Genomic DNA, 25,536 nt, shown 5'->3' on the forward strand with positions numbered 1-25,536 from the left:
TGCTTACTTCCAACATGTTTCTTCAGATTTCTTGTTGAAGTGGCAGCATATTAACAATTTACACAGGGATACTTCACTCCTTCATGCTTACTTTCTGCAGGTTTCTTCAGATTTCTTGTTGAAGTGGCAGCATATTAACAATTTACACAGAGATACTTCACTCCTTCATCCTTACTTTTAACATGTTTCTTCAGATTTCTTGTTGAAGTGGCAGCATATTCACAATTTACACAGGGATACCTCACTCCTTCATGCTTACTTTCAACATGTTTCTTCAGATTTCTTGTTGAAGTGGCAGCATATTAACAATTTACACAGGGATACTTCACTCCTTCATCCTTACTTTCTACAGGTTTCTTTAGATTTCTTGTTGAAGTGGCAGCACATTCACAATTTACACAGGGATACCTCACTCCTTCATCCTTACTTTCTACAGGTTTCTTCAGATTTCTTGTTGAAGTGGCAGCATATTAACAATTTACACAGGGATACTTCACTCCTTCATCCTTACTATAGTATATCATTATTAGTAAACAGTTGTAAGTGTACAGTACTATACAGCTTACTTAGCATTTAGGTAGAGAACTATCCTCCCCCCTGGTATCAAGGGCGTATACAGGGGGGGGGGGCATGGGGGGCAGTGCCCCCCCTAGACTTGTAAAGGGGGGGGCGTAGCCCCCCCCTAGAATTCTGCAAGCCTTTCACACTTTTCAAATCTTAACTGAAGAGTGAAGAACACAAAAAAAATAAGTTTGCTTTTCATGATTATTATAAAAAATCAAAATTTTAAAATATATATAATTACAGTGCAGTGCTCATGCTGTAACCAAGTTAACCTAACCAACCTAACCTAATTTTAACTTTTAAGTTCACAGAGTACACAGAGTTTAGTTGGGTTCAGAGAACACACAGTCTGCATACATTTGTACAGCTCACACACTTTACATTATATGCTAGTCTTGTTTAGTAGTGATGTGAGTCTGTTAAAAGTTGCCGTTGTGACTGGTATCTGTGAATTGCTGATTAATAATTATCATGAATCAAATACTGTTATTTATAAGCCTTGAGTTATCATTCATTCTTAGATTGCAGCAATTGTACTCCTACTTTTTTTCACAACAGAAACTTTTACAAGTCATAATTATTTTCTGGACCTTTGTACTTCTTTTCATCTCATAGAATTTAAGTTTAAGTTAAGTTTTTATTTTCAAAAATGTCGTTTACTATCTCTAGTTTAAATACTAAATATACCTATAAAAGTATAATAAAATGTCGATTTTTTAGAAACAATGCTTAGAAGGTAATTATTTGGACTGTATGTGTGCCTTTTAAGTATCTTATACTTATGCCTGATATCCAAGAAGCCAAGTGTTATGAATTTACAGTTCGAATTTTGCCCCCCCCCTAGGAGCTCCTAGGGGGGGGCAAAAAAAAATTTTGCGCTTCGCGCAAATCTTGCCCCCCCCCTATATTTATTTCTGTATACGCCCTTGCCTGGTATTACCCTTCTCTGTGGTCATATATATATATATATATATATATGTACAGGGTGTCTCAAAAAAAAGGGCGAATAAGGAATCAGATTTTCAAGATTGAGACCATTTCTGATATCTACGCACAATTTCCGATATTCCAATTTTAGGCTTGTAGATTTAAAAATGTCAATCTTAAAGGCTCCTAAAATGAATCGGAAATTGTACGTAGATTTTAAAATTAATAAAACATATGCACATAATATATAATAAAACGAGACATTCATATATATGTTCCCTATAGCCTGCTAAAGGGCTGGACCGAATGGTTTGAAATTTTTCGAGGTAACCCATGGGTGCCGAGGAGTAACATATAGGCTTAAAAAATTGATCTTTTTTTTAACCGCTGGGCACTTCAGCTTGTATAGTGTTGAATAAATATATAAAGGATTATTCTTATTTTTTTCTAATCTTGGCGATATTTAAAATATTTAAAATATTTAAAATATTTAAAATATTTAAAATATTTAAAATAACGAGATTTTGAGTATAATACTGTAGATAAGGATAAGGTTTGAATTTGTCAAATTTTACCCAAATTGTCTTAATTTACGTTATTTATGTAATTTATGAAAATTGAGACGTCTCATTACATCATTCTGTAACAGTGGTAGGTTTTTAACCTTAAAGGTGTATTTAAACACCCTGTTTATACAGTAAAGTTCGATTTCCCACATCAATTAAGTTTATCCTTTTAAAAATAGAAATTCATTTAGATCATAGGTTGTAGTTTTATTAAAATACAAAATAAATAACGTATACAATAAATATGTTCTTTGAATAAAAATTGAATAAATTTATGTCGTTAAAAAGTCCTTTAACTTGTTTACCAGCGTACAATGCTAGTTAGTTTAAAGGGAAAGTTTGAAATTATTTAACAAAAACTCTTCCTGCTCCGGGCATTACTTCAACTTGAACTGGGCCTATATAGAAAATAAAAAAGTCAGAATAAAGCAGAGTAAAAGTCGTCTTCGTTTATTATTTTTCCTAGAAATGTCTTAAGATACCTAAGATGGTTACCCACAAAGGATGAGACTTAAGACGACTGTACAGAATTTGCTAAGACTTTTCACACACAATTTTGGTTCCCAGAATTTAGAAATCTGCCTATTTCGGTGCCCAATCATTTAGCAGAGAATTTAGATACTATATTTAGCGTAAAATACAAAATTCAACATTCCATATAATTGTTATATTTTATAGATTTTTGATCTTTATTAAAGTCTCATTCTTTGCGGACCACCCTGTAACTCTGAATATGCTCGCAGTTCAGGAGTAATTTTACAGCCATCACATAATAAAATTATTAGCAACGTCTTTAAGAATCCTACTTTTATTCCACTCTATTCTAGTTATCGCTGTAAACAAAATTAACACATTTTATTAATTAATGTTTTAACCCCTTCTCTTTAACCCCTTCTCCTTTATAATTTTAGTTATTCTTCAATTTTGTAATGTGTACACATCCCCTTCCTGTGAATACGATAATTCCTTGTCGCTTCATGTTAAATATTTCAATGATTTGCGTATAATGCGTATAATAGCAGCAGTGGACCGGAAGTAAGAAAATTGGAAAATGCGTAGCTAAAGAAACCGTGAGAATTCGAACGCAACTTTTACTTTCCCTTGCTTTTAACAAGTTCATTGATAAACATGGAAAAATGTTTCTATATTCAGCAAAAATCAAAATTTAAAAGTTATAAATTCTACCTGAGGGGATTTTTTCCCCATCCAAAGACATAAAAGATTCGGGAAACTCACTAACAGGCTGAAAAGTAGATATGAATGGTTTAACATCTCTTAGGACACGGATCAACAAGTAAATATAGCCTACAGGGTGGCCCATTAAACAATAATTATTAGACCAGGTAATTCCAAAATGTGGGTTACCTATTATACACCGGAGATCAATAGGATTTCTAATACTTTCTTACAGGGGTCCATACTCCATCTAATTCCATTTCTGATCCCAAATGGGATCGGGGTTGAAAGTACACTTTATGTCATTGTGAACTTTGACAAGTTTGTGGGTACGTGTACTACACTTCAGAAATGTGTACTGCATTTGGGGTGTTAAAAGATGTAAATATTAGTATTTAATATAATAAGAGATAAAAAATAAACACTCCTTTGAAGTAAAAATTCTGCAGTATGGAATTTTTTCTATATCTTGACATTACGCTGCCAATTGTTTACAATAACAACATGGTTTATTTCTGCCCCTAATATCAATCAGTCAACATTTGGGAATGGTCAGATGGAATTATATGGACCCCTCTTTTTTTAAGAAACCAAAAAATATCTAACATCAAATTTCTTTATACACAACGCATGCTTTTTATTCAAATTCAAGTTACAATTGGTCATCTGTTAACGGTCGTGTTTAGTGAGACACCCTGTATAGTGTGTACTGTACAGGGTACAATGGTACATATTGTGATTAAATTGTGCACATAGTTAACATAGGGAAATAATACTATTAGAATATTTATTACTATACTTTTTGTACTGTACTGTACTGTACTGTACTGTACTGTACTGTACTGTACTGTACTGTACTGTACTTACCTGTATTTTGACTGATGAAACCGGAAATAAATCTACACCAGGCATATTCATGTGTGTTCCATGCTCAACTTCTTTCATTAACCTGGACAATATTTGTTATTCTGGGACAAACCGGGACACCATGGATATCCTGGGACACCATGGATATCCTGGGACACCATGGATATCCTACACCATGGATATCCTTGGACACCATGGATCTCCTGGGACACCATGGATATCCTGGGACACCATGGATATCCTGGGACACCATGGATATCCTGGGACACCATGGATCTTCTGCGACACCATGGACATACTGGGACACCATGGATATCCTGGGACACCATGGATATCCTGGGACACCATGGATATCCTGGGACACCATGGATCTTCTGCGACACCATGGACATACTGGGACACCATGGATATCCTAGGACACCATGGACCTACTGGGACACCATGGATCTCCTGGGACACCATGGACCTACTTGGACACCATGGACCTCATGGGACACCATGAACCTCCTGGGACACCATGGATCTCCTGGGACACCATGGATCTTCTGGGACACCATGGATCTCCTGGGACACCATGGACCTCTTTGGACACCGTGAACCTCCAGGGACACCATGGACCTCCTGGGACACCATGAACCTCCTGGAACACCATTAACCTCCTGGGACACCATGGACCTCCTGAGACACCATGGACCTCTTGGGACACCATGGACCTCGTGGGACACCATGTATCTTATACTGGAACACTCTGTATCTACTGGGAAACCATGGTACTACCTACCGGGACACCATGTATCTACTTGGACACAATCGACTTACTGGGACACCATTTGACCATATACCTGACTAGATCTGTTCTTGAGCATGATTCTCGGACTAGAAGTAACCACAGCACACCATCATCTTTAAAATCAAGAAATCAGATTTGAAAATAATTGATTCACATTAAAATCAAATACGTAAGTTAAAAATTCAGCCATCTCCCCCCCCCCTCTCTACCGCTCTAATTAATTTCTGTAAAATGTTCACTTAATAAATGTAAATCATAAATATTTGTAAATATATAAAAATCATCCAATCATTCTTCCTTGACTAGAGCTAGGGGCTAGGAAGGTTTGTCTGTCAACATAGGGTAGATTGAGTACATAGATACAGAGATAGTCGGAGGTCTCACTAACCCAGTCCTAAACATAGATACAGAGATAGCAGAGGTCTCACTAATCCAGTCCTAAACATAGATACAGAAATAATCAGAGGTCTCACTAATCCAGTCCTGAACCTAGATACAGAGATAGTCAGAGGTATCACTAATCCAGTCCTAAACATAGATACAGAGATAATCAGAGGTCTCACTAATCCAGTCCTGAACCTAGATACAGAGATAGTAAGAGGTCTCACTAACCCAGTCGATCCTATAGAAACATTGAGAACCTGGAGTGCCTTGAGTATCTGGAGTACTTGAAGTACTTATAGTACATGGAGTACTTGGAGTACTTGTAGTATCTTGACCACCTTGACTACCTTGAGTCCCTTGAGTACTATGAGCGTATAGAGTACTTGTAGTACCTAGAGTACATGTAGTACCTGGAGCACCTGAAGTACCTGGAGATCTTTGTGTACCTGAGAACCTCGAGAACCTAGAGTACCTGGAGTACCTAGATCCCCTAGAGTGCATGAAGTACCTAGAGTACCTGAAGTACTTGAAGTAACCTGAGTGCTTGAAGCCTTTAAAGTACCTAGAGTACCTGGAGTACCTGGAGTACTTGAAGTTTTTAGAGTACCTATAGCGCCTGTAGTTCCTTTAGTGCCTGTAGTCCATTGAGTACCTGTAGTACCTATAGTACCTAGAGTACTTGGAGTACCTGATACAAAGGAGTAGCTGTAAATGGATATATCTGTGGATCCATATTCTTAGAAGGTTTCCTTGGGAACACAGGACTAGGGGCTGCTGGGGGATCTCCTGCATTATACTGAACATATATTACGCAATATTACAGGACTAGGGGCTGCTGGGGGATCTCCTGCATTATACTTAACATATATTACGCAATATTACAGGACTAGGGGCTGCTGGGGGATCTCCTGCATTATACTTAACATATATTACGCAATATTACAGGACTAGGGGCTGCTGGGGGATCTCCTGCATTATACTTAACATATATTACGCAATATTACGGGACTAGGGGCTGCTGGGGGATCTCCTGCATTATACTTAACATATATTACGCAATATTACAGGACTAGGGGCTGCTGGGGGATCTCCTGCATTATACTTAACATAGATTACGCAATTTTATAATCTTATTTAAAAACCCGAATTTTAAGCGTTAAATTGCCAATTCTCTACAGTACCCTTCAGCGTATTAAAAATGAGGAAATATCATCGTTTTTGTTTTGAAGGGTACCCTCGTTCATCATGTACATTTTATCAGATGACCGATTAATTGATAGAATTGAAGTTGATTTGATGACCTCTCTTACAACGTTAGTTTAAATAGTTTGATATTTTTTGCTATTAATTAAGATATATCTCATAAAGTTCTTTAAAGAATAAATTGTAATCATTGCTCTGAGAAATAAGTTTAGTTCCTGTAGGTGTTGGTGAGGTAGGTCCTGGAGTAGTTGGACAAGTACCCGGGGTAGGTGGGCAAGTATACCCCGGGGTGGGAGGACAAGAACTTAAAGATTTAGCTTTGCTTTGAGATTTTCCTCGTTCTATTTTTTCATCTGTACAGGCAGACATGTTTTTTATGGTTTTAAAATGAATTTTTAACAATTTTGAAATTGAAAATAATTTGTTATAAAATTGTCTGAAAATGTTCCTAAATCCATGAAACTAACATTGCAAAGCCTCTGATCTAACTCCTCCCAGGACTAAACATAAAATCCACAGTGGTGGAAGGCAATTATATCCATACAATGAAGACGACTTTTAATACTTAAGTTTTGATTGTTAACAAGCATTTTTTGGATTACAAGTTTACACAAGTAATCAAAAAGGGTTTTTAATCGACGGCTCCTCTTAACTTCTATGCTTATGTGTAGTGATTTGATCCAAATTGAAATCTAAAGTCGTTTTTATCATTTAGTTATATATAATTGCTTACCACTGCAATGCAATTAGATTTTTTTTCAAATTAAACATTCTTGATTTGGCCTTGAATTTCCTTAGGTTTCATAAATTGAAAATGTAAAAGCAACTTTAAAATTTTGATAGGTTCCAGTTAATTTCCATTTATAATAAGTCCGATTTTTACTAAACCCGAGATTACTTTAATACGCATTCGATATCCTAGAAAGAAGAAAAAAATTCAACCAATCAGCGTATCATGTTAATATTTACTCTTTAACTTTTGAAAACCTGGTTTTTTTGGTGTTAATTGTGTCATATCAATTGAACTAAACATCGATTGAATAAATGTAAGTTTTGGATAAATGTTTGAAAAGACTAACATTTAAAATGGCATTTTAGGACTATCATCATTTTAAATGTTAGTCTTTTCAAACATACTTAATCCAAAACCTACATTTATTTAATCGATATTTAGTTCAATTAATATGACACAATTAACACCTGAAAAAAACGGTTTTTAAAAGTTAAAGAGTACATCTTAACATGATACGCTGATTGGTTGAATTTTATACTTCTTTCTTGGATATCGAATGCGTATTAAAATAATCTCGGGTTAAGCAAAACCAGGAGTTTAAGCATTAATCTTGATATCCATCATTCTAAAATTTTCAGATCTGTATTTTGAAAGTCAAGTTATTAAATAAAATAGTTCTCTAAATCTTGAAAAGACAAGATCTAGATCTTATTGTACTGTTTATTGATCCCATGTCTCCCATGATAAATTTAAAGATGATAACTGTACAAACCATGGCATATGTATGAGCAAGGTGAGGGGGCAGGGTTGAATATATTGCGTAAGGGGATTGATAAATAGATGGAGGATAGCTAGGTCGCCCAGGGTACACTGATCCAACAAATTGAATTTAAAAAATTATATCAACGAAACCTTTTTAAATAACAGACAGACTTTTAGGCCGTTAGAGCAAGTTGTTTACATAAGTACTGAAAACGATCAAACTGGACAGCACAGAAAAGTGGGATATTTTTGTTGTTTAAGTTGAGTGTACAGAGAGAATCCTGAAAAACGCCAAAAAAATTCTTACATTAAATTACTGTCCACTGTAATATCAGAAGCACACTTTTTGAGAAAAATAATCTCGACTTTCCGTATGCGTTCAGAAAATACATTGAAAATATTTCAAAAAGGGTAAAAATAATTTAAATACTATGTTCCTTGATGTTTTGGAGGGAAACTAAATTCTTGAGAACTATCCGTCCAATCGGAGTCCGTTTCCTCGTGGATTGGAACCTATACATTTCAAATATAAAGGGGTTGTCGTCGAATAGGGTTTCCACGAAATGGCTAAATCTTTTGCGCAAAATTTGCGCTATTTTCGCGCAAATTTTATTTTTGCGAACTTTTGCGCTATTTTTGCGCATGAAACGCAATGAGTTTTGCGCGGTTTTGCGCTATTTATTTTGCGCAATTTGCGCAAAACCGGAAATATTTTTTGCGAAAGTTGCGAATGAAACGAAATTTTAGTTTTGCGCAATTTTTTTGCGCAATTTGCGCAAAACCGCAAGTTTTACGCAAAATGTAACTTTTTAGGCACATTGTCAAAAATTGATATTCCAAGCTTAGAATTAAACAACTGAAGATTTATTCCATATACAAAAAAAAATATTAACATACGAGTATGATAACGGTTATACTACACTCAATTGGTTACTTCCAGTTACAAAAAGTTTAAATTAAGGGAGCAAAATTGATAAAATAGAAATTAGAGAGTGTGAAACTTGGCAATATTTTAATCCTATTAAATAATTTCAAGTGACCCGGCCTTAAAAGCTTTGCTTAATCATGGGTATGAATTGTATTCTTAAATTTTTTTAATCAAATTTCTGAAATTTTTTTAATCTCATATAAAATAATGCAAGAAAGTAACCAATGCTTGAAGAATCCACTTTTAGGAAATATGCATGTCCAAAACTAAAATTGTCGAGAAAATTGTGAGATTTGAACTCTTCTTAATTGTCATTGGTCAATTATGTAAAAGTGACCAATAGGAAGACATTCCAAAACAAGATTTTTCAAAAGTTTAATTTTGAAAAAAAATTAGTATTTATGCCTATTTCACCCCTAGTGTATCCATGAGTTTCATAAAAAAATCAGTCAATATAATATATATTTTATATAAGAGCAAAGAGTTTTTTATATATAGATGAATTTCTTTGTGTACATATATTTATATATATATTTCCAGCTTGATCAGACAAAGGTTTAAGGATACCATTGTTAATGCATTTAGGGTCACTTGAAATTACGCTTACAGTCCCTTTAATTTTAAAATGTTTTTGTTTTTTTACCTATATAGTTTTCCTTTCTTGTACATGAACTGGTACATAATTAAACATTACCTGAATGGTTTTCCTATCTTGCACATGAACTGGTACATAACTAAACATTACCTGGATGGTTTCCTATCTTGTACATGAACTGGTACATAACTAAACATTACCTGAATGGTTTTCCTATCTTGTACATAAACTGGTACATAACTAAACAATCAACAATTCATTCAGAGATCAGAACTTTTGTATCCTTAATCCATTCTAAATGCTCTAATCTTTTTCTAATATCTAACAGAATTATATTAATCATTTGAAGATGAAAAATATACATACAGGGTGTCCCAATAAACATGGAAATTGAGAGACGACTTGAATATCGTCTTTGATTTCCAATAATTGATAAATGACAGAATGTACATAAAAAAAGATTGAAAGTCTGATGACCTTTCCAAAACTGTCAAAAAATATTTCAATACTTACATTTTTCCGACGTACTTTAACATTTTTTAAAACCTTCCTAGTTTAAAATTTAAGTTACAATTTAAAATTTTTTTTAGAGGTAGGGTTTTTAAAGTTTGAGTTATAATTTTAAATTTTTTTAGAGGTAGGGTAAAGGCCAAAGCGTTATAAGCAAAATGTCCATCTAAGGAATAGATTGTTTCCTAATGGTTGCCCGGTACACTCTTCTTTTCGCCACTTTGACCATGTAATACAAATAAAATCTAAAATAAAAGAATTTAATTTTAAGATAATATTTACCATTACAGCGCCTCTTTATAACCATGAACCAAGTTTGTGATAGGCAAGGCTGTTATGACGTCAAAACTTCTGTAGATATATTAACCTCAAAAATAATGCATAAAAAGTCGTCTTACATTTAGTTAAATTTAGAAGATTTTACCTAATGGATCCCAAAGATCTTAGATGTTCAGAATCAATATCAACATCTGCTATTAGTCCCCAACCCAGAGATAGGAAAGCAATTCTAGAGAAAAATGAAATCAACCCAATTATAAATATTTATTATTGGATCATTTCTTTTAGTACCATGCATACAATTACAATGATATAGTGAGACCTAAAACCAATTGAATATTAAGACAACATTTAAGCATAAGCGTGCGTAGCTTGAAAATCAGTATGCACTGCCCAGTTGCAAGTTCATTAGACTATTTCAGGTCATAATTGGAGCCCAGAAGTCGCCATCTTATTCTACAGTTTAAGGGTGCGAGTCCAATATTAAAATATTTTAAAATAATGCATATTTTAGACCTCCCACCTTGTGTCTGTTGATGTCCTGACTAGCATAAGATCTAATGGCGCCAAATTACCACGTGCAAAGGAGACAGATTGAGAAAGTACGCCGCCATCTTCCTCAAGATTTTCTTCCTATACAACAAATTAAACAGAGAAATCAACTTGAAAATTGAAATTTATCAATTCTAAGCTACAGTGAAACCCTTAATAACGAATACATTGAAAGAACTCATCAAATGTCGTATTCTTCACTTTCTGAATTGGAATGTTGCAGATATTTAGTTAATAGTTTTTTAATTAAAAGATTATATGAAACTCTTTAAAACTGTTCCCGCATATTCATGGCTATTTATTTATTTTCGCAAATACTGAAATTTACGTAATATAGTATAAAACTCATTGAAAAATGTCAAGACGACATTTGATAAATTCTTCCGATGTATTCGATATTAAGGGTTTCACTGTATAAAATCTAGGAATCTTACGTTCATATTTGTAAAAAAATCGAATAATTAAACTTTGCACTTACCAAAAAAAAAGTCTATTTCTTATATCTTTAAAACCTGATTACTTGATATTTCAAACCTTGACCAATTGAGCTCTATCAGAGTTCATAGTTTGAAAAAAGCAGGTTTAAAAGATTTAAGGCCTAGAAATGTAGAGTTTGTGAGAAATAAACGGATAAACTGGACCTGGAAATGAATTAATGATCTACTGAGAGCATTCCCTGATCCGGCAGGAATTATTCCTACGGGAAACTCAAGACTACTTCTCCAGTCCGATCTAAAAATAAAATTCACTGATATTGGAATAAAATTCAAATATTTATATCAAAATTTAGTTTTTAGCAAAAAAAGTGCGAACACAAAAATCGGTCGAAATAATAACTATTTACAATTACTTTACAAGGAAGTTAAGGAAATTTTACTTTACCCCCAGGCCCCGTTTTGGTTGCTGGCTAAGTAACATTTATAATTTAGCGAAAAAGAAAAAGTACAAAATTTTATTGGCTTTTGAGATGAAAATGCGCGGTTTTTTTCTCTCTCAAAAACTTGACGTCAAGTAACTTAAACTCTCTATGATTGGTTGGTAATGTTGGTCAAAATACGGAAAAAGTATAACAAGTTTACGAAGCATAGCAAAGCAATGCTACAAAAATCTCTGAAATCTGTGTGTAAGTCCTACCTAATAAAAAGACCATTATAAACTTCATGGACTAGTCCATCCCCTGATACGATAAGGACTCCACTCCATTCATCCAGGTCCAGTTTAGCCATTACATCCCTTTAAACAAGATTAGGACATTATATCCCTTCAAAACAAGATTAGGACATAACATTCATTTAAACAAGGTTTAGCCGTCATGACATCTCTTTAAAATAGGACATGACATCTTTTTTAAAACTAGATTTAACCATCATAAAATCCCTCAAAGAATAAATCTTGAAGATCCCTTTAAAACAAGATTTAGTCTTACCATTCTTTTACTCTAACAAGATTTAGCCATAAAATCCCTTTTGAACAAAAAATTCAAATAATACAAGAAAAAAGTCAGTCCTGGGTATGGAAAAGCTTAGCAATACAATCCCTTTAAATGGTTAGCCATAATATTCATGCATGATGATATTAAGTCATAAAAAAGAAATGGATGAAATGATATGAATTTTCATTAACAAATTTACCTGGCGTGTCCAGGTCCCTGGGTTGGCAGCAGTTCCCATGGTGTTCCTGATTCTTGTATAACTCCTAGACAAATCAATAAAGGAATTGCCAACTTGAAATACACGTAATGTCATATTCTAGGAATTTAGGATTGAAATTAGCGCTCAAAAATGTTCAAAATGTAATTCTCTCTGTGTTTAAAGTATATGGTTGTATATGGTTGGTTGTATATGGTTGTTACCTCGACTGGTTATAAACTTTCAAATAAATGATTTTTGTCATCTTTACAGATCATAAATTTTCAATTATTTTGTTTTAGCATATTTTTATCTCGACAGGTCATAAACTTTCAAATATTTGGGTGTACACATTTTTTTATCTCGACAGGTGACAAACATTCAAATATTTGGTTGTAGATATTTTCTTAGCTCGACAGGTCATAAATTTTCAAATATTTGGTTGCAGCAAATTTTTTATCTCGACAGGTCATAAACTTTCAAATATTTCGTTGTTTTAGACATTTTTTTATCTCGACAGGTTATAAACTTTCAAATATTTGGTTGAAGACATATTCTTAGCTGGACAGGTCATAAACTTTCAAATATTTGGTTGTAGAAATTTTTTATCTCGACAGACATAACCTTTTTAAATATTTGGTTGTAGACATTTTCTTAGCTGGAGAGGTCATAAATTTTCAAATATTTGGTTGTATACATTGTTTTATATCGTCAGGTCAAAAGTTTTCAAAAATTTGGTTGTAGACATTTTTTATCTCGACAGGCCAAAAGTTTTCAAATATTTGGTTGTCGACATTTTTATTATCTCGACAAGTCATAAACTATTCCAGGGGATGCGTGGTCTGGTAACATTTGTTGATGCTCTATTAAATTCTGACCGGTCTGACCCTATAAGCGTACTTTACAGGGGTTAGTACCGCCCCATGATTTGAGCATGCTTAAAAAATTCGTTGAAAATACGATATTTAAGAAGAGATTTTTACCGATTTCGCCTTGTCCTAATCCTGTTCTTTCCCTAATAACGTATTAACAAGCCCGTCCCAAAGGCATAACTTTGGGGGACGATAGTTTGGCGGCTACATGTCTCATGACTAAATTCTCTGATTGATATGTAATTCGTACGCACACAATCGTATACGTTAGCTGATCGACCATTGTAAGTTAAAGAAAGAACGGACTCTGTGATTGGGAATCATGTCTATCTGGGTGACAATTGACACACACACGAGCAAACACACATCCTCACACGAACAAACTTAAAAACAACCTCCCACCCATAAAAATAAGAGAATTCTAGAAAAAAAGATTCTTACCTGAAACTGTATGCCAAACATCTTGAGATTTACCCTTCCCAGCTCGAGGATTTAGTAAAACTAAAACATCAATAATTCTCCAGGGATCATTAAAAATATTGAAGAGAGGTTGCTGAACTACTTCGCAAGCGCTTAAAGGCTCAAATTCAAAGTTCAGAATTTTGAACAAATGCTAAAGCAAAAACAGCTAATGTGGAATCTGGTTCCAGAATAGAGAATAGTTTTAGGGAACCATTTTTATAAATAATTCATGTTTCACAAAGACGTTTTTGTAATGCGCATTTTAATGCTTATACCATACGTTGACAATCCCTGAGTCCGAATTTAATGAATTTAAGCCCCCAAAACCGGTTTCAATTATGTGCCGGCTTAAATCTTGAAAAATTTATTACAATTTTAAGTGGAAACAACCAAATTTGAGCTGTGGCTTAAATTTAATTTCTGCCTCTGATTTTCAAAAAAAATTTTATTATTATTATTTATTTAACACATCCTTTTGAAATTCCGGAGAAAAAAAATACATTTTTCCTTAAATGCACAAATGATAAAAAAGTTATTCGTATCCAAAGCTAAGGACCAAAACTGGTTTTTGGCTTTTATTATAAAATTTCTCTATGTTTGCGGTAGAAAGCAAGATCTAAGATCTTAAATAAATATAATAAATATTTTTAAAAACATTTAAAACAGTCCCTTTAAGTATGAATAAAAAGAGGTTTGGGGAGCAATAGTCACCTAGAAGTGGTTTAGAATTCACCATTATATATTCTGGGTCCGAACCTAAACACGAAACATATATAGATAAAATTTCTTAAAACTAAATAAAATTTAACTTACGATAAATTTTAAACACTCTTTGTAAGCATATGGTTTTTTATTTTCTTTTTCTAATTATAATCTGTCAAAAAGAAAACAGCGACAAATAAATTCTTAATACCTATGGCTACCCTAGAGATTGCGTCCACCCATGTACTAGCAGTATGTAAAGCCTCCTCTCTTCTATAAATTAAACAAGCTTATTAATGTGCGAGGTATAATTGTTGATCCAATTCTTTTTTAAATTATTATCTTTTACTTTTGTTAAAACGCAGCAAATTATATCAAAAATCAAGACGACATTCAAGTCGTCCTGCATACTGTCATGTTTCGTGGGACACCCTGTATTTAAATTGGGTCTTAAACTATGTATTATCTATATAATAAAACAAGACATTCATATATGTATGTTGCGTATAGCCGCCAAACGGCTGAACCGAATGGGCTCAAATTTGTTGTGGACCTTACATGACCCCAGGGAAGGTTTATGAATGCTCAGAAGATCAAAAATAATTTTTCTTCAAACTTTAAAAAAAAAATTCCACGGGCAACGCCGGGCCCTTCAGCTACAATTATAAACATTAAATATAAATATAAAAATATAAAAACATGAACCAAACTTTTATAATAACTCAATAGTTTTATGAAAAAACGGAAATGTTCAACATTATTTTCTTTTTTTTTCTATTCTTTGATGAAGTTTCACTAGATAGAATTTAAGTTACAAAATGATACATTCGTTCACAATAGTGTTTTTGGATTCGTGTATTTACATTTTTTCTGAAAAAATTTGACCCCTTCAATGCTTCATCACGTCGAAACTGAAAAAATTTGATTTTCTCACACCACAATTGAAACTAGAGGAGCAACGAGGTCACAAAGTAGTATCAGTAATGTCTCATTTTTTGGCCTTCTGTCTAGTTCACGTGTCTTAATAGAAGAGAAAAGTACGCCCCAGACCCTCTTAGTAGCTTAAAATAATAAAAAAAATTGAACCAGAGATGAGAGAGTTACAGAGATCGATTATCAGCTAAAATATGCGATATTTTCCACAGCATGTTTTATTGTGTACAAGTACTGTACACGACCAATCATCAAACATCTGTATTCAGGGATATTTAAGGATCCTTTGGATTCGAAACACCAAATCTTTAAGAAAAGACTGTATTCATAAATGTCATGTTTCATGTTTAAAATTGGAGTATTTCTTTAAAAGTTGAAAAACTTAACCCCTGAATGGATATTATTTTCAACAAGTGGCCGTGAGATGGCACTCAAAAAACCAATCATAAAAACGTAGCATGTCGTGCCGGGTCAACTTAGGCCAACGTAGCCCACTCTGTGAAATGTGATAAGCAGTCTGTGTACTCTGTGAGTTAAACTTACTTCGCTCCGCACGGTTTGTACATAAAAACCGGTATTCTCTGCCGTGTACCAGATATCTCGGGGTAAACAACAAACATAAACACTGGTATCCTAAAATATATCAAATGGATTTATATCAAGCTTAAAAAAATGTTTATGGTTCTGTCTTTTCTGTTTATATTCATGGTAAAAAGTTATTTGATTGGTGCACCCTATTTAAACCCTAGTTTCGTAAGTATCTGTTTAAAAAGTAGTAATCTATGTTTGTCTGTTTGTCTGATTTGCCTCAAATTTGATTGGGGAACTCGGATAAAACAGAGGAATGGTCTTATCTTGGTTTAACAATTATAGAATTAGAAGTTAATACTTTTTCCAGGCAAAGCTGTGTAACACCCAATCAGATATTATTAAAATATAATTAGCCTAATTACATCGTACTGATAACTGATTGGGTGTTTGTACGTCCTATCATAACTCATAAATTTCTTGATCGAGCTGCCTCAAATTTGATTCAGCAGAACCATTTGAACACTATAATTTCAGTAGAAGTAAATATTTACATTTACTGAAAGCGCCGGTTGAAGGATTCATAACTCTAATTTGATAATGAGATAGATAGATAGATGTTACCGCCATACTATTTCTATTGGTTCAGAATAGACAACAAACACATGACTGAACCCTGATTGAATCAGGCGCTAATTGAACTCGGCATTCAGGAGTGGGAATGTTCTTAACTTGCTTTAAAAATTCAAAATTAATTAAGTTTCCAGCTAAACCTACAATTTCTTGTTTTACTTGGCAAAGTTACAGCAGTTTATCAGATTACATAAAAAACAATAAGGAAAATTAGCAATTTAATTAGAATTTCATACATTCATATGGAAAACAAAAATTAAAAATAATCAATTTTTAGGTTTAAAAAGTAATTAAGAAATTGAGTCATTGCCGCAAACTCTAATTCTATAATTTTATGTCTATGCAACCCAATGTCGTATACCTTATATATTCAAGACTATAAATTCTATTGGATAATTATTCTAAGTTTGAATTTGACAAAAGAAAAGTTCTTTTGGAAGGATACTTGAATTTACATTGGCAGGCCTAGTTATAACTTATATTTTGTGCATAATATTTGGTATAGTGTTTTTCCAGATTAGAAAATAATTAAGTCAAAACAAATCAAATCAAAATATGATCTCTCTAAATCATAATAACATAGAGAATAGAATAAATAGAGAGGAATTAAAAGAATCTCTCGGTATGAATTTTGTCAGTCCCTTTCAGTCTGAAAGGGAGTTCAAAGTGTACAAATCATGTAAATGTTCACAAATTATATGCAGTAGAGTACATTAATACAGTATGTTTCCTAGACTATCCATTTCAATTTCGAAATTTTTAAAGCTGTTAAATAAACTTTATAATGAATTAGGTGAATAAAAAAATCATTTGATTTATAGTTATAACAGAAAATCATCGTTTGTAAAGTGGAAGGCATAGAGTCTATGTGAAATGATCATTGGTCAATTATGAAACCAGCCTATTTCATAATTTGGTTTTCTTTTAACAATAATTTTAGATTTTCTATAAAATGATATTCCAGGGCCCAACAGGTTATATAGCATAAATATGTGAAGTACACCTGCAGTATGGAAACAGTACAACAAAATGGCCGATTTACACTTTTTTCTAGTAAATTCCTCTCTAATATATTCTATTCTCTTTGCATAATAAATCATCCAGAAATCTTCCATCAAATACGCAAACTTCATAAAATTTTGAATTAACTCAAAACAGAAACAAAAAAAACCAGTTATATTTAGATGGTCATTATGTATAATTTCAAGAATTCTTTTTGCGTAAAATTACGTCACGTAATAAAGCATGTGAATTAAAATGTTAGGGCTAGAACCCCATCTAGAGCTAGGGATACAGGGTGTCCCACAAAACATGACAATAGCAATTCAGTAGTTGCCAACCTACTTTAACATGTATTATTGTTGAAACAATAACAAAATTCTCAAAGTACTGGCATTATTATTTCAAAGATCTAAGACGACCTTCAAGGACTCTTCCTACTGTCATGTTTCGGGGGACACCCTGAATCAAAGCTTAACAAGACGTTATGAAAAGGTCACATTAGCCTGTCTTTTAAACTTGTTTTAAACATGTTTTACCTTAATAAATACTCACTTAGTCCTGCTTTTTTAAATATCTATAACGTTGCATCTCAAATTGTACAATTCTTTTAACTTATCCAGCATCATGAATATGATCATAATGTTTTCTCTTTTTTTTAAGATAAAATATGTCTTAATTTTACTTCTAACAAATAGGCGTGTAGAATAAATACCAAAACACAAAAAAAGCCTTATCCTACAAATATAGATAACAACAGAACGGATGTATTCACATGTAAAGTTTAATGAAACGGTTTAGTGTGTTAAATTAAAGAAATTACGGACAATTTTTATCAAGTGTTGATAACTTCTCTTTAGACATGGGTTATCTTAATTAGCACTTTTTTTAAAAATAGATAAATAACAATGTTCTCAAAATTTAAGTTTAACATCCTATAAATATAAAAATTTATTTAGCCTTATTTAAACAATTGTTCCATGTGAGCCGAGCCAGCAGCATGACGAATCATGGTGTTTAACTTTAACCACACACAGGACATGAACAAATTTTATTTCATTTTTTTTATTAATTAAATTTTGTTTTCCTTTATGTATTATCATATTTAATTCAAATGTTATTGGAATTGATCTATTTTTAAATCTGAGAAAATAAATTCACGAGGTTTTCATTCTTACATTCTGTGATCAACACAGTTAAAGGGTATATACATGTGGTTTTCATTCTTACACTATATGATCATCACAGTTAATGGGACTGTACACATGGTTTTCATTGTTACACTCTGTGATCAATACAGTTAAAGGGACTGTACATGTGGTTTTCATTCTTACACTATATGATCATCACAGTTAAAGGGACTGTTCATGTTGTTTTCAATCTTACACTATGTGATCATCACAGTTAAAGGGACTGTACATGTGGTTTTCATTCTTATACTATGTGATCATCACAGTTAAAGGGACTGTACATGTGGTTTTCATTCTTAAACTATGTAATCATCACATTTAAAGGGACTGTACACGTGGTTTTCATTCTTACACTATGTGATCAACACAGTTAAAGGGTCTGTACACGCGGTTTGAATTCTTACAATATAGATCAACACAATTCAAGGGACTGTACATGTGGTTTTCATTTTTACAATATGTGATAAAAAAGTTAAAGGGTCTGTAAACGTGGTTTTCATTTTGACAATATGTGATAACACAGTTAAAGGGTCTGTAAACGTGGTTTTCATTCTTACACTCTGTGATCAACACAGTTAAAGGGACCTTACATGTGGTTTTCATTTCTTACACTATGTGATCATCACGGTTAAAGGGTCTGTACACCTGGTTTTCATTCTTACACTATGTGATCACCACAGTGAAAGGGACTGTACACGTGGTTTTCATTCTTACACTATGTGATCAGCACAGTTAAAGGGACTGTACACTTGGTTTTCATTCTTACACTATATGATCATCACAGTTAAAGGGACTGTACATGTTGTTTTCAATCTTACACTATGTGATCAACACAGTTAAAGGGACTGTACATGTGGTTTTCATTCTTACACTAAATGATCAACACAGTTAAAGGGACTGTACACCTGGTTTTTATTCTGACACTATGTGATCATCACAGTTAAAGGGACCAAACATGTGGTTTTCATTCTTACAATCTGTGATCAGCACAGTTAAAGAGACTGTGCGCGTAATTTCAAGTGACCCCTCATTCAAAGATTCACAACGGTTCCCTTAAAAGCTTTGTCTGATCAAATATGAATTAAATATACTTGTTTTTGAAGAATCTTTGCCCATTTCTTTCTAGCAATAAGCATTCGAATAATTATCATAATTAAGCACTTTTAGAGTCAGATAAAATTGGGCATTGTACTCTTTGAAATCACGCTTGCAGCCATTTTATAAAAAATATTGAGAACTGGTCATTGCACTTTGAATTGCTTTAACAAACCACTTTTTTCTATATAGTCCTGAATATGAAGTTTTTTTTTCGGTTTTGGAGGAGCACTACTTTATAAATTTGCGACAAAATGTTAAAAACACAGTTCCAAGGCTTAAAATATATATTGTTCAAAATTATTTAGATAGCTAAAATTCAGGGCGTGGGTAGCCGCAGGTACTTTTCAAATTTAAATTTTTAATGGTTTGGTATCGATTTCATCGTCAAATAAAATACGTGTACTTTTACCTTCCTTTCCTTCTGTCTTCATATGCAGCCGGTCTAAAAATCGAAAAAAATTAGATAATTTTAGTTTACTGGATTTTTTTTGGATGGATTTAATTTTTTATTAAATTTCATTGCTAAACCTTTTCCATCCTTTTTGTTAATAATAACTTAGTTTATAATTTAGTTTAAAATAACTTTTTAATCCCTTTTAAAAAGTGCATGGACTTAAAAATCGTCATAATTTCTAGTCATCTTCTTTATAATAAAACAAGACATTCTTATATATGATTCCCATAACCGGCCAAACGGCTGTACCGAATGGGCTGACATTTTTTAAGGGAACCCATGAGTGCCCCGGGGGCTAATAATAAGTCGAATTTTTTTTCAAAAAACAATTTTTTTCAAAAATCGAATTTTTTTTTCTTCAAGACCCGGAATTTTTCTTTTAAATTTGATTTTTTAAAAATTCACTGGCAACTTAGTTTTTAAGTTTAGACTTTTCAAACATCTGGGTTGTTTTCCCTTTTATTCGTAAAATGTGTTACAAACCTTATAATAATGATGTCTTCATGTTTGAATGTAAAATGTATATTTCTTGAGCAGCATCCATTTTCTTCCCCTTCCAGTACTAGATCCTAGACACAGTACACAGTACAGTACACAGTACAGTACACAGCACAGTACACAGTACAGTACACAGTACAGTACACAGTACAGTACACAGTACAGTACAGTACACAGTACAGTCCTAATTTAGCAAATTTATTTTCAACTACTTCATCTAGGATTGCATGAATTCAATCAATATAACGTTTTACGTAAAATTAAAACCCTTCTTCATTCATAAAGTTTTTATTTTCATTCAAGTTTTATTTTTAATTTTGCTCCGCAAATCAACAGGGCGTCTCAAAATAAACAACGAAGAAGGGTTCACTTTCTACAGACTTGGTTGTAATCGGATTTGCAAGACTGGAGATCATTTCTGATTTCTACGTACAATATCCGATTCAATGAGTTTAATTTTAGGCTTGTAGATCTAAAAATAACAATATTATAGCCTTCTTAGGTGTTAAACTGGAGCGAGTGAAAAGTAAAAGATAATCAATTCGTTTGCACAGTTTTATATAAAAGTTTAAGTTTCAGATTATATTACAAACGCTTTTAGGCCTTTGATCTTACTTCAAAAATACCCTTTGGGAGACAACAGGGTCCAACTCCAGGGCACCAAATTCTCTCCTGATGTTAACCTCAAGTTCGTAAATTAAATGTGGCTTTGGAATCCTATAACCATGTTATCTTAATCTACAAGCCTAAAATTGGACGCATTGAGTCGGAAATTGTACGCATATATCAAAAGTAGTCTGTAGACCTTTACTCCCCGTTTTATTAGACACCTTGTAGATGATTTTTTATTCGGAATTTTTGCATTTTTGAACAGAGTTAGGCCGTCAGACAATAAATAGGCACTACATCCTCTTTGCGCTACAGTTTTAAAGATCCTTGCTTTTTTCTTACTATTTATGTACAGGAACATGAATATAAAAACCGTGCTGGTTTACATTAATGTTGAGTTGGGATTTAATAAACGCAAGCAGTAGTTTATCTCGATCTATCAATAGATCAATTAGGAAACTGGTTCAACTAAGTGAAGAAAATTAAATTTATTACTTGTCACTTTGTATTTATTTATGAATCGTACATACCTGGTAGGTGAGGGAAAGGGTTGCGTACCCTTGTTTACCATTTACAACACAATACAAAGGTTCTTCAAGCAGTACCTTAACATAAGAGAGAAAGTCATAATCAGAAAGACTCGGAATTAATTGCCTGTTAATCAGACGACTTAAAAATATCTCTGGCAACTTTAAATGCTTAAAAAGGCAGACCACATTTTGGAAATGGCATTGCTAGGGCTATTTTTTTATTATCCTTTCATCAAGCCTATTTGTAAACTAAAATTGTGAAATTGTCTGCTTAATTGTAAATTTTCGGGTCTTTCTGGCTAGGACTGAATATTATATACAAGGGGGGCTAAATTATACAAGGGGGAGATTTATTATACATAATACAAGGGGGGTTATATTTTACAAGGTGTATATTTTACACAAGGTAGATATATTATAAAAAGGGATGTAGTAAATGCCTTACTCCATAAAAGGTTCTCGAACACGTATCTATCCAGGTACAATTCTGTTTCACTTAGCTATCAATGCTAAACTCAGATACAATCTCATGAGCTATCGATATCAACCAGACACTAGCTTGTACTGTATCAACGCCAAACCAATGGGCGCGATCTTGTCGCTATGTTTTTCAACACATTCACTAGCTCGTATCAACAACAAAAGTATGGGCCCGATCTTGTCAGCTATTGGTCAACACTGACTCTAGATAGAAATCAACATACCAAACCAATAAGCACATTCTCGTGAGCCATCGATGATAACCGGACACCAGCTCGTATTCTATCAACACCAAACCAATAGGCGCGATCTCATCAGCTATCGATGTCTACAAGGACATGAGCTATAAATCGATCAATGCCAAACCAATGGGCACGATCTCAGCTTGTATGTTTCAGCGAGAACCAATTACTCTCTCGCACTAATCAAATTAGAGTTTCTGTATCAACTGAGTATATTTCTTATTGTTAGATTAAAGTTACGTCTTAACACCATAGTTACAAGTTATATGACGTAGTTAAGCAATCACAATGTAATGAATTCTGCAGTAGCTATATCGCTATCTTATCTACTTTACCGTTCTTATCATATTTTGTGTTATAGTACTATCCTTAGTTTTGTTACCTGGCCGGTCATACCGGTCTGTATAATCATGTTTATAAATAAATCAGTTGAATACAATCTGTAGTTCAGTATAGACGGAATCAGTCTGGGTAGGCTGATTATTAGAGTTAGAGGCGGTTTAGCCATACATCAGTTGGGATTGACTGATAGTTAGAGTTTGAGGCAGTTTAGCCATAAAGTTTAAGCTAGGAGAGACGGGCTAAATCGTTACACTCATTGGGTATGACGGAGTTATATGCGTGTCTAGATTAGGTTCATCTCAATACATGATTTACGTATTTACTAATGAGCACATTTAGCTATATGGACAATGTGCAACATAGTCAAAGAGAATAGAATATATATTAGAGGGGAATTTACTAGAAAAAATTGTAAAACGGCCATTTTGTTGTACTGTTTCCATACTGCAGATATACTTCACATATTTACGCTATATAACCTGTTGGGCCCTGAAATATCATTTTATAGAAAATCTAAAATTAATATTAAAAGAAAACCAAACTATGAAATAAGCTGGTTTTTAATTGACCAATGATCATTGCATTTCATTTTACAAATGATGATTTTTCGTTAAAACTATAAATCAAATTATGTTTTTTATTCCCCTAATTCATTGTAAAGTTTATTTAACACCTTTTAAAACTTCGGAATTGAAATTGAAATGGATAGTCTAGGGAACATACTATATTAATGTACTCTACTGCATATAATTTGTGAACATTTACATGATTTGTACACTTTGAACTCTCTTTCAGGCTGAATGGGACTGAAAAAAATCATATTTTACAAGGTGAGATATATTATAAAAGGGCCGGGAGATATATTATATAAGGGCCGAGAGATATATTAACAAAAATAAATATCTAAACACAAAGATGTCTACATAATCCACTTGTCTGTCTGTCTGTTGACAAACCATTATTAAGTTAATATCACCTGACAACCTGTCCTAAAGCTTCGTTTTTTCTTTGTTTTCGGCTTACCCATCGTTAAATTCACTTTTATTCTAAGATAAACTAAAAAAAATTTAATTTCACTTTCTGCCCGTTGCACTATAGAGAGATCGAAATTATTCACACGAATCCACCCCTCCCCCCCTCTCTTTATAATTCCCCTTCCAGAGCTTGAGGCACATTTTCTAATGTTTCTTGGTAATAAAACAATTGAAACCAAAACAGATTTTAGACTTTTTATACAAATTGATAATTGTAAGTTAACCACTCATATAAACTAAACCGCGGGAAAATCGAAAGTTTAAAACACATGCATTTTTATTTATCAGAAAGTGATCAAATGAAAGTATGTAGTTTGCGTTTTTAAATTATACAGTGTGTCCAAAAACATGAGAAATATTTGATAAGTTAAAGAAAGATATTTCGTTTTATTTAGATTTATAGAAAGCAATCATTGTCGAACCTAAATAAACCCAATTGATGGAATAATACCAAAATTGTAGTAAAAAATACATTGTGTTTCGTCATTTAAAAAAAATCCAAAATAAAAGTTAGATCAAACTTTGAGAACGAAAAAAGGTTTGCACTGTTTGTGATAAAGATTAATTTCTTTAAATTGCTGTCAAAAATTTATCTAAAAGCCCTCTCTAAAGTGTCATGTTTAATTTTTGTTGAACACATAACACACTGCACAAAATATTATAAATCAAATTAAAACACTTTTGATGTAACTGAGTAGAGTGGAATTGCTAAAATTTGTTATGGTACAACAATTCTTCTCTTAAATGGTGTGATATAAAATAAAAAATAATTTAAACTTGGAACATAGTTTTGTGAGCAACAAAATAGGAACAAATAGGAGAATTAAATATATGTAATTGAGTTGGATTGGAATTAAAAAGCTCTTTATTTTAAAATAAGTTTGTTTTATAAAAAAAGAAACTGAAAGTGTGATGTAAAAAAAATCTGTTTATCCCTAAATGTTAAAAAACCATAATATCAACCTTTTTGTTATTTATGTTAAAAAAATCAAGAAAGACAGACACTTCTTGAACGGGATGAAGACCCAAAAAATGCTTAACTCCCATTTTGATTGAAAAGAAATGTTTTAGACACGTATTTTTAATTATCTTCACAACTTAGAAATTATTGAAATATTCACAAAAGTTGTCAGAGCTGAAGGCGAGTTTATAGTTTAACACATATCTTAACTGGACTACTGCCAGCTGATAACTGAAACCCTGAAGCGTACAAATCTATTGTAAATTTTCGGGTCTTTCTGGCTAGGACTGAGAAACAGTGAGAAGTTTTCTTTTTAAAAAGCTTCTCTAAAATTGCTCGTAAACTTGTTAAGTAGTTGTTATAATTAGAAAAGAGCTTGTTAAAAATAAAAATTTGAATAAAAAGTCGTCTTCATTATATTTATATTATCGCCTACCACCGTACTTTAAAGGGGAAAAATGGGTAAACATTGTAATGAAAAAGTGGAATAGAAAAATATCTAGAC

General features: G+C 32.9%; 1 protein-coding gene across 4 annotated transcripts; it reads right to left on the minus strand.

Moving 5' to 3' along the window:
* Window positions 1-2,256: 2,256 nt before the first annotated feature.
* LOC111702704 (sphingosine kinase 1) lies at window positions 2,257-24,113 on the minus strand. 4 transcript variants are annotated; one of them, XM_023474471.1, is made up of 25 exons: window positions 24,013-24,113; window positions 21,973-22,047; window positions 20,819-20,904; window positions 20,291-20,323; window positions 15,977-16,066; window positions 14,712-14,773; window positions 14,510-14,554; window positions 13,778-13,837; window positions 12,468-12,531; window positions 11,971-12,069; window positions 11,478-11,568; window positions 10,808-10,917; window positions 10,430-10,513; window positions 10,191-10,250; window positions 9,696-9,735; window positions 8,410-8,485; window positions 7,983-8,080; window positions 6,926-6,977; window positions 6,693-6,830; window positions 5,963-6,060; window positions 5,188-5,284; window positions 4,943-5,003; window positions 4,101-4,182; window positions 3,243-3,300; window positions 2,257-2,455 (listed from the first exon to the last, which is right to left on the minus strand). In XM_023474471.1, exons 1-25 carry the CDS (start codon window positions 24,061-24,063, stop codon window positions 2,403-2,405), a joined length of 1,863 nt encoding a protein of 620 aa, XP_023330239.1. In that variant the 5' UTR covers window positions 24,064-24,113; the 3' UTR covers window positions 2,257-2,402. The 4 variants fall into 4 exon arrangements, with proteins under 4 accessions (XP_023330239.1, XP_023330240.1, XP_023330241.1 ...); XM_023474472.1 differs by lacking the exons at window positions 6,926-6,977; window positions 7,983-8,080; XM_023474473.1 differs by lacking the exons at window positions 6,693-6,830; window positions 6,926-6,977; window positions 7,983-8,080.
* Between the last annotated feature and the right edge of the window lie 1,423 nt (window positions 24,114-25,536).

Source organism: Eurytemora carolleeae, unplaced genomic scaffold (assembly GCF_000591075.1).
Source record: "Eurytemora carolleeae unplaced genomic scaffold, Eaff_2.0 scaffold7, whole genome shotgun sequence".
NCBI classification, from domain to species: domain Eukaryota; kingdom Metazoa; phylum Arthropoda; class Copepoda; order Calanoida; family Temoridae; genus Eurytemora; species Eurytemora carolleeae.